This window comes from Callionymus lyra, chromosome 2, assembly GCF_982586985.1.
Source record: "Callionymus lyra chromosome 2, fCalLyr1.hap1.1, whole genome shotgun sequence".
NCBI lineage: Eukaryota > Metazoa > Chordata > Actinopteri > Syngnathiformes > Callionymidae > Callionymus > Callionymus lyra.
This window is the reverse complement of record NC_141819.1, coordinates 5,065,670-5,080,806: the sequence shown is the minus strand read 5'-3', so window position 1 is coordinate 5,080,806 and position 15,137 is coordinate 5,065,670. Positions and strand designations below refer to the sequence as shown.

General features: G+C 39.2%; 2 protein-coding genes across 2 annotated transcripts in view; both read right to left on the bottom strand.

Moving 5' to 3' along the window:
* Positions 1 to 15,137, bottom strand: part of LOC148085133 (uncharacterized) — a 523,722-nt gene that overhangs the window by 452,125 nt on the left and 56,460 nt on the right. The gene's annotated exons all lie outside the window — the stretch shown is intronic.
* On the bottom strand, positions 8 to 5,159 carry LOC148085134 (NLR family CARD domain-containing protein 3-like). Its single transcript, XM_087783306.1, has 5 exons — positions 3,380 to 5,159; positions 2,105 to 2,278; positions 1,869 to 2,042; positions 1,526 to 1,571; positions 8 to 927 (listed from the first exon to the last, which is right to left on the bottom strand). The coding sequence occupies exons 1-4, from the start codon at positions 4,735 to 4,737 to the stop codon at positions 1,529 to 1,531; spliced, it is 1,749 nt and encodes a 582-aa protein (XP_087639432.1). The 5' UTR covers positions 4,738 to 5,159; the 3' UTR covers positions 8 to 927; positions 1,526 to 1,528.

Below are 15,137 nucleotides of genomic sequence, written 5' to 3'. Positions count from 1 at the left end.
ACAAAAGTAAAGTGACCAAACCAGTGGATTTATTTGAAAACAAGATCAGGGAACATCAAAGTGAAGAGAGTGAGTGAACAGAATGTTCAAACTTTATTTAAATGTTCATTTTTACTAATTGTTTAGGCTTTCTTCAGCTGCCGATATGGAATTATCTCACCCTTGAATTCTAGAGTTCAGGTTAGCAAAAGTACAATTACTTTGTTTATATACATGATGTTTATTAGTTTTGTTGAGAGATTTTCCTTCTTTGGTCTCAAACGTTTCTCTTTGATTCACTGCTTCATAGCAAAAGCGTGACTACCCTCTAGTGGACAAGACAAGTAAAACAACATTCTTGTGGCTTCCTCTTTTATAAACCGACACTTGTGGAAAAAATATTGTAGTTTATAAATGTACTTTAACATCTAAATGATGAGTTTCCATGCTTTACTTTTAAAATCAGGATCTAAAAAGTGATTTCAAGACTTTACTGCAGGAATCCACAACTTTCTTTGCATCAGGATCAGTTCAATGTGGAAACTGTTGTCATGGAACGTCTTCAGAAAACAACTATTAAAAATATATAATCACATGAGCAGCAAAACAATGAAGCATTAGTTGTATATTTGAATAGATTGTTCCTCTTCAGGTCAGGATGTTTCAAGAATGAGTCGAGCTGTAAAAATATAATCATGTATTGAAGTCATTTGAAGTTGATCAAACAGTCTGGAAGGAAAATCTTAACATTCATCTTCTTGCTTGATCTGTAATTCTCTTCAAGTTATTTCCCTCTGTTTCTTCTGAGAGTCACTGTGGTAGTCACTCCTCAGTCGCAGCTTTTCAAATCTGTCAGAATGATCCAGATAATCCTGATCCTCCATCAAGTTCCTGTTGTCGTTGGACAGTAGGAGGCGCTGCTGTGTGTGAGTCCAGTGAGAGTGAAGACTGAGAGAAGAAGAGACATGAGGTGATGATGGTGGAAGAACGTTGTCTTGACGATCATATACTGATCCAAACTGAGACGAGTCAATGTTCTGTCAACATTCTTCTGAGAACTTGAGAGAAGAACCATGTGACTGAAACATCCCAGAATCATCTTGAATGTCAGATTTGAAGATGAAGTCAGCAGCTAAACTAGCATGTAGCTAACATGAGTCTAGTCTAGTTGTGATGAAGATGTTCAAGTGAACACATGATTCAATATGAAGTGATTCATGTGTGAAATGATGTTTAAAGTGACTCAACATTGTGAGTTGATGATCAAACTCACGTCTGATTTCAAATATTTGACAGAAATATTTCTTTGTTCTCCACTGACAGTCAAACTGAAACAATGTTGATGTTGAAGCTCCTGAAGAGTTTTGAGCTGAAGGACTTGAAGATTTGGAATCAGAGCTTCACTTGATACTGTAACTGTGAGTCTTTAACATCTGCACGTTTGTTCTGGAATCTTCTTCATCAAGTCCATGTCCACAAAGACCTTCAACTGCTGTGTCAGCAGATGAGCTTTGATGTTGAAGTCAATCAATGGAATCAAACTTACCATTCATGGATGCATTTTTAACATCTCTGGTCTACAGTCATCCAGCCTGGAGGAAGAAAGAGTCAGAAGATCAGATTCATTTGATTCAGATGTTTCATGAATATTGTTTCATTCTCAGTGGACGACTCAGTCATGACTGTTGATGACAACAAAGATGGATCTATAAACAGGCTGCTCAGTCTCAACTGTCTCCTTCATGCTTCCACTGGTGTCCAGCAGGAGAACATGGAGGAACTCAGAGTTTGGATTTGTGTGCTCAGTTCAGATGAAGAGTCTGAGCATCAAATGTTCAGTCTGAAGATCTTTGGAGTTCAGTCAGTGAGTTCTGCTGCTCTGTTCATACCTGAGAGTCTCCAGTCTCCAGTCTGGACTCTTCAGTCCAGCAGACAGCAGCTCCAGTCCTGGTCCTCCTGGATGATTGAAGCTCAGGTCCAGTTCTCTCAGGTGGGATGGGTTCAATGTCAGAGCTGAGGCCAGAGAAGAACAACCTCTCTCTGAGATCTGACACCATGACAGACTGAAATGAAGGAGAAACACTTTTAGAAACTTATCAGAACCAAGAGAAGATGATGTTCTGACCTGAGAGTCTCCAGGTGACAGTGTGGACTCTTCAGTCCAGCAGACAGCAGCTCCACTCCTGGATCCTGCAGGTCGTTGTAACTCAGGTCCAGTAGAGTCAGACTAGAGGACGGAGAGCTGAGGACTGAGGACAGAAGTGAACAACTTCTCTTTGACAGCCGACAGTCTCTCAGCCTGTGAAAGAGACGAGTTTCATCAACAAGTGACTTTTTCAATTTTCTATTTGACAAGAATTGAAAGAGTTTATTTATAGTTTAATATTGTTATTTTAGTAATAAATAAAATGAAAAAAATTCAAGATTCAATATTTTTAACAAGTGGCTTTTTTAATTTAATATACAAATGTGAAAGTGTTTAAAGTCCAATATATAATATATATTCAAATTATTTAATAAAATGATTCAGAAAATATTTCTATGGTTAAAAAAATACAACATTTTAATAAAATTAAATGTTAAATTCAATCCTTCAATTCTCTGATGACACTGATCTACTTGCATAAGAAACAAAGCAAATGTTTTTCAATATTCAGTTCATGAGCTGAAAATAGATTCAACTGCTCCAACAGGAAGTGACATTTATGAACTTATTTTGCTTAAAAAGAATCTTAAAGTAATACCTGATATGAATATTTTAAATTAAATACATGCAGTCGGACAAAGAGGACTATGAAGATGAACCCCTTTGATTTTATTATTTATTTTTATAGAATACATTTCCTGAGAAAAAGACAAGAGTTGACCTTTTGTATGAAACAGTAAAGTTAAATAAAGCTGCATTTTTATTGATGTAACCTTCATGGTTTTGTTTCATTCAAGAAACTTCATGTGAATTTAACATGAAGATTTTGTAGAAATCAGGCTCAGAGCTGCTGTGAAGGTCACACATGCTAACTTAAGTTTATGTTCTATAAATAAATGTTGCGTACACATTCATTTGTGTATACGCAGTATAATTAATGAGGCCACATGTTTTAAATATGTTCTTTTGATTATTATTCATTTTCATTTAAAGTTGACGCTTGTTTGTTTATCATTACAATGATTTATTAAGATGATATTTTTATAAACTACGTAACATCTTTACTTTTCAATTCTCTATTTGACAAGACTGAACTAGTTACATCATAAAATCACATATTGTATGAATATTTGAGGAAGGTTTGTCTAAATTAGGATCAGTTTGTTAAACACGATGACAAACACAACAATCATCAAAGAGTAAATCAAACATTCATGTTTAGTTCATATCATCAGAAATGTTTGAACAACTTACAGAACTTTGTTTGCAGCTTGAACCATCGGCAGAAGCCTCTCAAGAACCTTCTCTGAAGCAGAGTATTTCTTCAGGTCAAACTCGTCCAGATCTTCCTCTGAGGACAGTAAGATGAAGGCCAGGGCCGACCATTGAGCAGAAGACATTTGATCAGAGAGACGTCCTGATCTCATCTGCTGTTGGACCTCCTCCACCAGAGAAGTGTCCTTCACTTCATTCAGACAGTGGAACAGGTTGATGATTCTCTCTGGAGACACATTCTTCTTACTGATATTCTTCTTGATGAGCTCTGCTGTGTTGTGATTGGTCCAGGAGCTACTTCCTGTCTGTGTCAACAAACCTGGAAGGAGACTCTGGCTGGTCTGCAGAGAAAGACCCAGAAGGAAGCGCAGGAACAAGTCCAGATGTCCATTTGGACTTTTTAGAGTTTCATCTATTGCTGTCTGGTAGAACCTTTCTGTTTGACTTTTGTCGATTTCTGTCAGTTTGGATGTTAGTTTTGATTCCATAAGGTTGACTCCAGAGTTGATGAAGGTCTGGTGGACGTGAAGAGCAGCCAGAAACTCCTGAACACTCAGGTGGATGAAGCAGAACACCATGTCCTGGTACAGTCCTATCTCCTCTCTGAAGATCTGAGTGAACACTCCTGAGTAAACTGAAGCTGCTGAGATGTTGATGTCACACTCTGTGAGGTCTGACTTATAGAAGATCAAGTTTCCTCTCTGCAGATGCTCAAAAGCCAGTTTTCCCAGAGACTCCATCACCTTCTTGCTCTCAGGATCCAAAACTGTGTCAGTCCCAGATCCTCCGTCGAACTTCAGCTGCTTGACTTTGATCTGAACCACCAGGAAGTAGATGAACATCTCAGTCAGGGTGTTGGGCAGCTGTCCTGTCTCTGTGCTCTTCAACATGTCCAGAACTGTGGCAGTGATCCAGCAGAAGACCGGGATGTGACACATGATGTAGATGCTTCGTGACCTCCTGATGTGAGACATGATGCTGCTGGTCTGCTCCTCATCTCTGAACCTCTTCCTGAAGTACTCCTCCTTCTGGAGGTCATTGAACCCTCTGACCTCTGTCACCATGTCCACACACTCAGGAGGGATCTGATTGGCTGCTGCAGGTCGTGTGGTGATCCAGAGACGAGCTGAGGGAAGAAGATCCCCCCTGATGAGGTTTGTCAGCAGGACGTCTACTGAGGTGGACTCTGTAGCTTCTATCAGGACCCGATTGTTGAGGAAGTCCAGAGGGAGTCGACACTCGTCCAGACCATCAAAGATGAACAGAACCTGGAGTCCTTCAAAGCTGCTGAGTCTGGATTCTCTGGTTTCAGGAAAGAAACGATGAACAAGTTCCATCAAACTCAACTTCTTCTCTTTCAGCAGGTTCAGCTCTCTGAAGGTGAAAGGAAAGATGAGCTGGAAGTTCTGGTGGGCTTTGTCGTCAGCCCAGTCCAGAGTGACCTTCTGTGTCAGGAGGGTCTTCCCAATGCCAGCTACACCCTTCGTCAGCAGTGTTCTGATTGGTCGTTCAGGTGAGGCTTTAAAGAGGTCTTCTTGTCTGATGGTGGTTTCTGGTCTGGTCTGGTTCCTGGTGGCTGCTTCGATCTGTCGGACCTCGTGCTCCTGGTTGACCTGGTCTGTGCCCCCCTCAGTGATGTAGAGCTCAGTGAAGACCTCATTCAGAGGAGCAGAGTTCTCTGCTTTAGCGACCCCCTCAGACACACTGTGGAACTTCTTCTTCAGGCTCCTCTTCAGTCGTCCTCCACACTCTGAAGCAAGACTTCCTGAATGAAGACATAAGTCACACGAGTCAGAAGATTGTAGAAGGTGAAAATGGAGTAAAATCTTCAGATTTGATGCAAGTGTTCTTCATCTTCATCATGTTTGTTCACATGTTCTTACTGCTCCACAGACGCTCGGCCAGATCCTCCTCCTCCATGTCCTTCAGGAGATGAACTGTGATCTTCAGGAATTCTTCTCTGATGCTTCTCCACTTCTCATCTTCCTCCTCAGTCTGTGGAGTCTCTGGACTCACAAACCTCCAGACTCTCTTCAGCTCCTTCTGCATATAGTTGTAGAAGTTTCTCTCCAGTGACTGGAACAGAATCACAGAGAAGAAAGTCAGAGTGATAGTGGATCATCTCAAGAACCACAAAGACCAGAAGCTTTAACTTGGATTCAGCTGAAGGATGATGAACAGAAGGAACCTCTAGGATGAGGACCTCCTCTAGTTTATGAACATACCAGCCGTTTGATTTCCAGTTGTGAGGGATGTTGCTGACCAATGAGAAGCTCTGAGTTGTGATGGTCCACTCTGAGAAGAAGAGATGAAATCAGACTGTAAATAAACTCTTGTTGTGTTGAAGGTTCTGATCAAAAGTAAACTAGAACGTTCATTTTAAAACCCACATACATCTCCATTAGAACTTAAATCTTACATATAATTTTGATAAAAATGATTCTTATTGGTTTTATTCTTCAAAGTCTTACAACTGTCCAGAATATTCTGGTTCCTCCTGCTGGATCCTGATGAAAACACAACTCTGATCAACTCTCATCAGTTTCTATCCTGGTATTCACCAGCTGAACCACTAGATGTCCTCACACTGCTGCACATGTCCACCTCTGCACTACAACTGTGAAAGCAACGTTTGAGGTTTTTAATTGTGTCTTTATCTCCCCCTGCTGGTGATGAGAGTGAAGTGAAGTTCTCTGGTTTAATGTGTGTATGAACCTGGTAGACTCACACTTGTTCACTCTCACCTCACACCTGGAGACTCTTCACTTCCTCTGAAGTAGATGGGTCTCCACATTGAAGCATCACTCTTCAGAGACACACAGCAGGGTTCTGGTCCAGATCTTGGTCCAGGTCCAGCAGGTTCTTGCTGCTGCTTTGATCTTGAACACAGAAGTAGAATGAGTGAGAATGAAGACATGGAGGACAATCTTGGAGGTCCTTGTCTCACCTCTGAGTGCTGGTCTGTTCATCGTGCTCCTCACACTGAGGGTATTTAAAGGAGTCTCTGTCCTCACCATGAGTCTCAGCAGAGTCTCCACCTTCACACAAACACACTCATGACATTCTTGTCAACATCAAAAGTTGTTCTCGCCTCATAGTGTAAAAACTATAATCAATATTATTGTGTTTTTGCTTTATTTGTCTGTGATGTATTATTTAAACTGTCTGCATCTTTGTTGAGGACTACAGATGGAAACTATCATTGTGCTAAATCTGGTGCAGCATCTTTTTAATGTAACTGAACATTGTCCTTTTAAAAAATAAACTGAACTGAACTAAATAGTTTCATAAAGTCCTGTTTTCATTAGAGGAAAACAGAATTCACTTCACATGTTCTGCGCCCTCTACAGGCAGGGTTAGATGGAGCAGAGGTATCTTCTATCCACAGACGCAGATGGAACTATGAAATGAGGCGTCCACTATCCAGCATTAGCAGCTTCTCTGCTCGATAAAATCTCTTTCCACACTGAGATCTCAGGCTTTCTGGTCCTTGTTTTTGAGCCATTAGAGCAAATCTTCCTAAAGAAAGTCCAGCCCTTTTCTTCAACCCCTCCTGTCGGCACTCACCTGAGGGACCAGACCATCTCATCAGCTCCACCTGCCTGCAATTATTGAAGGAGAACAATAGGCTGCTTGGAGCTCCAGTCTTCTCCTTTCTTGTGCTGTGTCTCAAATCGCATACTTGCGTACTCAAAGTTAGTATTTTTAGTGCGTAAGTGCGTCTCAATTCTTAGTATGCGAAATTTAGTGCTCCATGCACACTAAATTGTCACTAAAACGCCCACAAAGCTGAGTATGGTTCGATGAACACTAACCACCCTAAACGGCTGCCATCTTAATGACGTTTTAAACAGAAGTTACATCATATATAATTTACATATATATATATATATATATATATATACTTACAGGTGCATTTTTCAGCAGCAGTAGAATGACACATCTTCGCTGCTGATACCAGCTTAAATATCTCGCCAATATTTTGATTCTCATATTTTTTCTTTATTTCTTTTTCCAAACTTGCAAAATGTGCTGCCAGCAGGTGAGACATACTATCAGTGGAGAATTTGCGTACTTGTTAGTATGTACACTATCCTGATGCATACTAACTTCTAGTATACTAAGAGAAGTATTCGATTTGAGACACAGCATTGGTGTTTTTTTCAGTGCGCCCCCTACAGACGTGTCATTACAGGCTATTGCACTGCTGGCTTGTTGTAAATCAGTAACTTAAAGAACTGTAGTGAAGATGATGATGATGATGATGATGATGATGATGATGATGATGATGATGATCCAGATAATGAAGATGATGATGATTATAATGAAGATGATGATGATGATGATGATGATGATGATGATGATGATGATGAAGATGATGAAGATGATGATGATGATGATGACGATGATGATGATGATGATCCAGATAATAATGATGATGATGATGAAGATGATGATGATGATGATGATGATGATGATGATGATGATGATGATGATGATGATGATAATGAAGATGATGATGATGATGATGATGAAGATGATGAAGATGATGATGATGATGATGATGATGATGATGATGATGATGGTCTGATCGTCTCTGAGCTTCATTAGAATTTGTGGCTCATGTAGTTATTATGTGATGGTGTATTTATACAAGTGTGTTTTTAAGGATATAGCTCCGATCACCTGATCACATGAAGGAAACTGGCTTTAGCTGCTTTCATTCTGCAGCTTCACTTTGATATAACTGACTGACGTGATGTTGTTTCACAAGAACGTCTGTGACTCTCGTAGAGAAGACTTGAAGGATCCCACTGTGTTTGTTATGTTATAAAAACAATCTTATAATTCCTAATCCTTTTTTCTAATTGTGTGAAATGCCTGGAAAAAAACTCAATATAAATCGATCATGTTGTCTTAATAAATAAAGATAATTATTTTAGTGAATGAACAACATATTTTGAAGTTTGCAAATAATTTATTATCCACTCATGTGTCTACAAACATGTGTTTATTTTCAATCAATATTGATATTAATGTGTCTCTGATAAACATGGATCTGAGCAGTAAATATGTACATAGGACACCTTCAAACCTGTCAGGAAGTCAAGTTTCACGCCATTATTATTCTTGATAATTATTGAATTTGCTGCGCTCACACTGAAAGAGAAGAGAGCTCTGATTGGCTGATGTGCATGTCACATGGTTATTGCACCGATTGCTTATCTTCTCGTAGATCGCGACCGACTGTAAGGCACCTCTGGTCTATATTAACAATACACACTCACATGATTACACTCCCAGTTACTACAACAGCACAGACACGAGATAATGGTATATTATTTGCTGATAAAGAATATTTATAGACAAATGAGTCACTGGTCTTCTGACCAGAACTAACCAAACAAGACACTGATCAACTCCTTCTGACGCTGGTATAAAGGGTTGGACTGAAATAAAAGTATGTGACTCATGAAACCGGTCTTTCTTGTTAGACTGTTACCAAGCCTTGTGTTCTGGTTCATTGTCAAGATTTTATTTACTGTACGCGCTTTCATTTCTCTCCTGCAGGGAATTAAAAGAAAAAATATAGATATTTTCTGAGGATCTCTACAGAGGAGGTCTGTAACCTAATCAACGCCATATTCAAGGATAGATTCGACATGGACGGTTTCTTCCCTCATTGTCTTGTTAATGAAGATATCGCCTGTGATGTTGATAAAATGTTCTGGACTGATCCAGATAATAATATTTTCACTGCTGGATTTTCTTTTCCCTTTTGTTATTTCCCCCTTTTATTTTTTATAGTATCTTTTCTCTTGATTGTGTTTTTTTTGTTTTGTTTTTTTTGTATTATGAACAGTACTGTTGTAGCATGGCACCGGTGAACAAGATGAAACCCTTCTTTTGCTCGTCCGACGTCCTTCCTTGTAGGCTCTTTATTAAAGTTTTTCATGTAATTGGCCCCTGGGTTATGTAAGGAAATGACAACTTTACTGTAATCAATCATCTATATTTAACACACATTTCAAATAGTCACTTGATAAACTGATAATCTTACATGTTTAATTCATATTAAATAATCCTATTCTTGCATTGCATTCACTTAAACCAAACTCAGGTTCACAACTCAAAGGCCGAGGTCACAAAGCCTCACACACACAGAAAGATTAAACAATCCCAGACTCCCAGAAAGTCTCTGGACACCTGTTTGAGAACTCACTCTGAAGGACACAACAGTCCAGCAATTCGCTGGGAATAAACTCTCTCCAGAAAACAACAACCTTCAGTAAGTTTCCACTACGATCACGTGCCACGGCCATCTTAGAATCAAGTGTTTACAGTTACTGACCAATCCTACATTCACATTTGACTAGAGGCGTTAACCTGAATATTCTACTATAAAGATCCACCATTTTGTCTGATCTTTGCGTTCTGGCATTCGAAGACGTCTGCGATAGATCTCTCTGCTTGCTAGCGCCCGTGTGCACGTAAGTTTGTCTCTGACTTTTGCATATTCACTAAACAAGCATTTTTCTTAAACTCATTCATGTGTCTGTCCTTCATTCCACCACCACGTACGAGGCTGGGGAGGGGTCAGTTCCTTGGAACACAGAAAACCCTAACAGTTACCAAAATGGTAAAGCTCCCCCTTTCCACAGGGGGTTTCCCCAATGCATTTAAACATGCCATTGTGGAGCCTTTACTCAAAAAACCAGGCTTAGACCCAACTGACCTCAGTAATTTCAGGCCTATTTCTAAGCTCCCTTTCTTGTCCAAGATCTTGGAGAAGGTGGTGTCTGAGCAGCTGTTCCTGGATTAGAGCGACATCCATGAGAAGTTTCAGTCTGGCTTCCGTAAACATCACTCTACGGAGACAGCTTTACTGAAAGTGTCCAGTGACATCATGATGTCGGCTGACTCGGGTCAATACACTGTTCTGGTTCTCTTGGATCTGTCCTCAGCCTTTGACACAGTAGATCACCAGATCCTGCTGAGAAGACTGAGGGATGAAGACTGTCTGGGTCTGTGTTACAGTGGTCCTCGTCATACCTTTCTGGGCAGTTTCAGTGTATCTGCCAATCAAACAAGGTCTGAATCATCTGTTGTGTGGAGTCCCTCAAGTTCTGTTTTGGGTCCTTTATTATTTTTGCTATACTTGATTCCCCTCGGTGAAATCATTCAGAGATTTCCTGATGTTTCTTACCATACTTTCGCTGATGACATCCAGCTCTACTGCTCTTTTGATCCAACTGAGCCCCAGAGGCTGAACTTAGTCAATTGTTTGCTAGAAATCAAATAATGAGTGAAAACACTTTGCAGCTACATGTGGACATAATTGAAACTCAGGTTATTTCTCCTGATGATAAGGTTCCAGTGGTTCGGCGCACATACTACCGTACCAGGAGAGGAAAATCCTTCCGGACTGTTGCTCCTAAGCTTTGGAACGATCTCTGCGTTTGATGATCTACTGACTCCTTCAAGAAACATCTGTGTTTGATGATCTACTGACTCCTTCAAGAAACATCTGTGTTTGATGATCTACTGACTCCTTCAAGAAACATCTGTGTTTGATGATCTACTGACTCCTTCAAGAAACATCTGTGTTTGATGATCTACTGACTCCTTCAAGAAACATCTTAAAACATTCTTATTTGTGCTTTTCCATGATTTTCTGGGACTACAGGGTTTTTCTTACGTGTCTTGATCTTTTAAAGTATATATTTTAACTAATGTTTTTGATTGTCAAAGCGCTTTGTGGCCCTGGTCTAGAAAGGCGCTTTACAAATAACATTTTCTTACTTACTTGTAATTAATTCTCGTTTTTTCCAAATTGCGTTAAATGCCTGGAAAACAACTCCATAAACGTCATGTTGTCTTAATAAATAAAGATCATTAATTAAGTAAATGAGAAACATATTTTTAAGTTTGCAAATAATTTATTATCCACTCATATCCACTCGTATCTACAAACATGTGTTTATCTTCGATCAATATTGATATTAATGTGTCTCTGATAAACATGGATCTGAGCAGTAAATATGTACATAGGACACCTTCAAACCTGTCAGGAAGTCAAGTTTCATGCCATTACTATTCTCGGTACATATGAAATTTGCTGCGCTCACACTGAAAGAGAAGAGAGCTCTGATTGGCTGATGTGCACGTCATATAAATGAATTGCGCCGAATGATTCTCTTCTATTTTCTCTCATATCATCATATTTATCACATTTTATTATGTCACGGCTCGACCGGTAGCTTGTGACCGACTATAAGGTACTTCTGGTCTATATTAACAATACACACTCACATGATCACACTCACAGTCACTACAACAGCACAGACACACAATAATAGTATATTATTTGCTGATAAAGAATATTTATAGACAAATTAGACACAGTGGTTGAAAAAGACTTAATTCTTCACAACTGCCTCATCAGGAAGTTTAACAAATATGCACGCACACAAACACACCCAAGCACACACACACCCACACACCCCCCCCCCCCCACACACACACACACACACACACACACACACAACGCGCAAACACACACACACAAGCACACACACGCACATATTAAAGCACAGACACAAATATACATACAAAACAAATACTCACATGTACAAACACACACAAATACAAAGTATACAAACACACAAACACACAGTTGTTTGATTGTGGTGAGATTCAGATTTTCTGTGTCATCATTTGTAGATTGAGCTGCAGTTGTTTAAAAACATCAACATGGATCGTCTCGTTGTGATTCATTTCATTTCATCAACTGCTGACTTGTGTGAGAGTCAGAGAGTCACTGACCTGTCTGCAGCTTTCTTCTCTGTGGTCTCAGGTCCATGTTGGAGCAGAATTCAGCTTCTTCTGACCAGAGCTGATGGAACAAGACACTGATCAACTCCTTCTGACGCTGGTATAAAGGGTTAGACTGAAATAAAAGTATGTGACTCATGAAACCGGTCTTTCTTGTTAGACTGTTACCAAGCCTTGTGTTCTGGTTCATTGACAAGATTTTATTGACTGTATGTGCTTTCATTTCTCTCCTGCAGGGAATTAAAAGTATAAAAATACATAATTTTTGATGATCTCTAGTTTCTTTGTCCAAAAACAACATGAACCCCTTTATCTTCGTAACTATGGTTCTACAAATTATTCTTTCCGTTTACTCATTTATTGTCATTGCAACTAGTACAATGAGAAAAAAAAGATGAGCTCCACACAGCAGGGGGCAGTAGGCCTCGTCTGTAAAAGGCCTCACTTTCCACTAACAAGGCAACTTTTGGAGTCAGGAAAGCTGAAGTCTGCTGGTCACACTTGTAAAGGGCGTTGCACCCATAGTAACTATGTTACAGTTTTTTGGATTGCATGAACACTAAAATCAAAAGTCATACACAATTATAAAAACCTTATACTCGAGGAGCAAAACTCCAGCCCAGATTAACACAACTATAAGCACAATGTCAGCTTCACACTCACATGCAAACACACTTGTATCCATTACACACATATGCATATCAGCACTTCAGTGTCAACATTGATTTTACTGGCTTTTACTAGTTTTATATCCACCTTTTTATATTGCAGTTTTAATTGGTTCTTACTTGAAACTGTTTTATTTGGACATCACGACTCCCGGCTACATGCTAGTCATGGACACGTCAAACACCGTCGACTCTTCGGCGCTTCAAGGTCAGAGTCAGAACCTGCTCAAGACTCAGGACTCATCCATTTTATTGACACAATCGACTCTTTTAATTTATCACAGATTATTGATAAACCAACACACATGGTTTTATACACACTGGCCTCAACCCATCCAAAGTTTCACTGAAGGATATCTGAGTGTCGGACCATAAAGCTGTTCTATTAACAATGGACCTGGTTACTCCATCCCCCGAACTCCTCCGACTCACTCGCTCACATGTTTTTAACCCTCACTCAACATCCTCCTTCACAGAGCATTTTACTCCTGCTTTTTTTTAACAGCTTTAATCCTGAACCTCCCGGTTTTGGCAAAGACTTTATCCAAGATGAAAACCACCTCATGTGCTCTCAATGTCATTCCCACGAAAACATTAAAAGGATGTTTTTAACACAGTTTTACACATTTTATTCAGCTCTCTTTTCCTCAGTTCTTTTAAACATGCTGTGGTCCAACCTCGTTTGAAGAAACCCAGCCTGGACCAGTTTTTACTCATTTTAGATCAATTTCTAAACTCCTGTTTTTAGCCAAAGTCTTAGAAAAGGTGGTGTCCCTCCAAATTTAATATTTTATGTCTTCATGTAATTTATTTGAAAGATTTCAATCAGGTTTAAGATCCGGTCACAGTACAGAGACTGAACTTTTAAAAGTCACTAATGACTTGTTTTTAGCTGCTGATAAAGAGGAAAGCGTGATTTTCATTATTTGAGATTTTACTGCAAACTTCGACACTGTTGACCACAATATTTTAATAGATCGTCTTAACTCTTGGGTTGGCATCAGAGAAACTGCACTGAGCGGGTTTTCTTCCTCCCTATTAAACAGAACCTTTGCGGTCGCCATGGGATACACCTCAAGTTCTACAGCCAGTGTCTCCTGTGGTGTACCTCAAGGGTCAGTTTTCTTACTTTTATTCTTTTAATACTTTCCTTTTTATTAAGTTTCTCCACACATTACAGAATTTAAATCTCCAAACACCACTGAAAGGAGGGAGATAAAACAAACAAACACACAAATAAATAAACTAGACAAAATAAAACATACAGGTTTCAAATGTCCATCATTCAAAGTCCAAAAGTCATTTAGGAGTGATAGTGTCAAATGAAGTCCAATTATTTCAATCGCCGGGTCCACACAGTTTCTTTCAGTCTGAGTTTCAAGGTCAATTGCTCCATGAGTCGTATTTCCCTCATAATGTTCATCCATTGATGCAAATCAGGAGCTTCTGCTTTGAACCAGTTTCTCGTAACTTTTTTACATGCAACCAACATTATTCACATTAGATACACATTACATGACATAACACATCGTTTATATTTCCCAGGTACATCGTTTTTTTAGAGTGTTTGGCACAGAATAGCCAAGAATGGTTCCAATTGTTCTATTTACATTCTCCCAGAATATAGTTATAGTTGTAAATTGCCAAAAAATGTGGTCATGATGGACACCCTTCTCTCCACACAAAAAAAAAATCGTGTTGTATTTTTCCAACCAAATTTCCTCCAGATCATAGATGTTGTTGAACTCAGTACTTCAGTTCCCGTTTCCCTCTTCCATTTTGATTTGATATAAGCAGAGTTGTTCTCAAACATTTATATATGGCGCTAATATCTCTGAATTGTGTTCCTCTGTATGTATTGTAGATCCATTCAAGCAGTCCTCCTGGGTCCTCGTGCTTTGTATCTGCTTTACATAGTAGTCTCTTATTTGCAAGTATGGAAAGAAATCATCTTTAACTAGTCCAGATCGTTTTTTAGCTCCTGGAAACTCATTAAACCCTTTTTAGTTATTGTACAAGTTGCTGTTATTCCTTTGTTTTCCCAGTCTTTGAATCTCATATCGTGTTGGTTTGGTTTGAATTCATCATCATATGACACCCAGTTTAGGTTTTTTACTTCTTTTTCCTGCTTTTCTTGTTGGATTATTTCAAACCACTCTTGTAAAGTGTGTAGAGTGATAGGATCAAGAATATTGTATAGTTTTCTTATGATTTACTGTTACTAGAAGTGATCG

What these genes read in the sequence shown, in the direction of transcription:
- LOC148085134 (XM_087783306.1), bottom strand. Translation starts at nt 4,737, where the DNA reads ATGGAACTTGTTCATCGTTTCTTTCCTGAAACCAGAGAATCCAGACTC. An exon ending in TGTCACCTGGAGACTCTCAG is followed by an intron (nt 2,043 to 2,104) that starts GTCAGAACATCA and finishes CCTTCATTTCAG; the next exon opens with TCTGTCATGGTGTCAGATCT. An exon ending in TGGAGACTGGAGACTCTCAG is followed by an intron (nt 1,572 to 1,868) that starts GTATGAACAGAG and finishes TTCTTCCTCCAG; the next exon opens with GCTGGATGACTGTAGACCAG.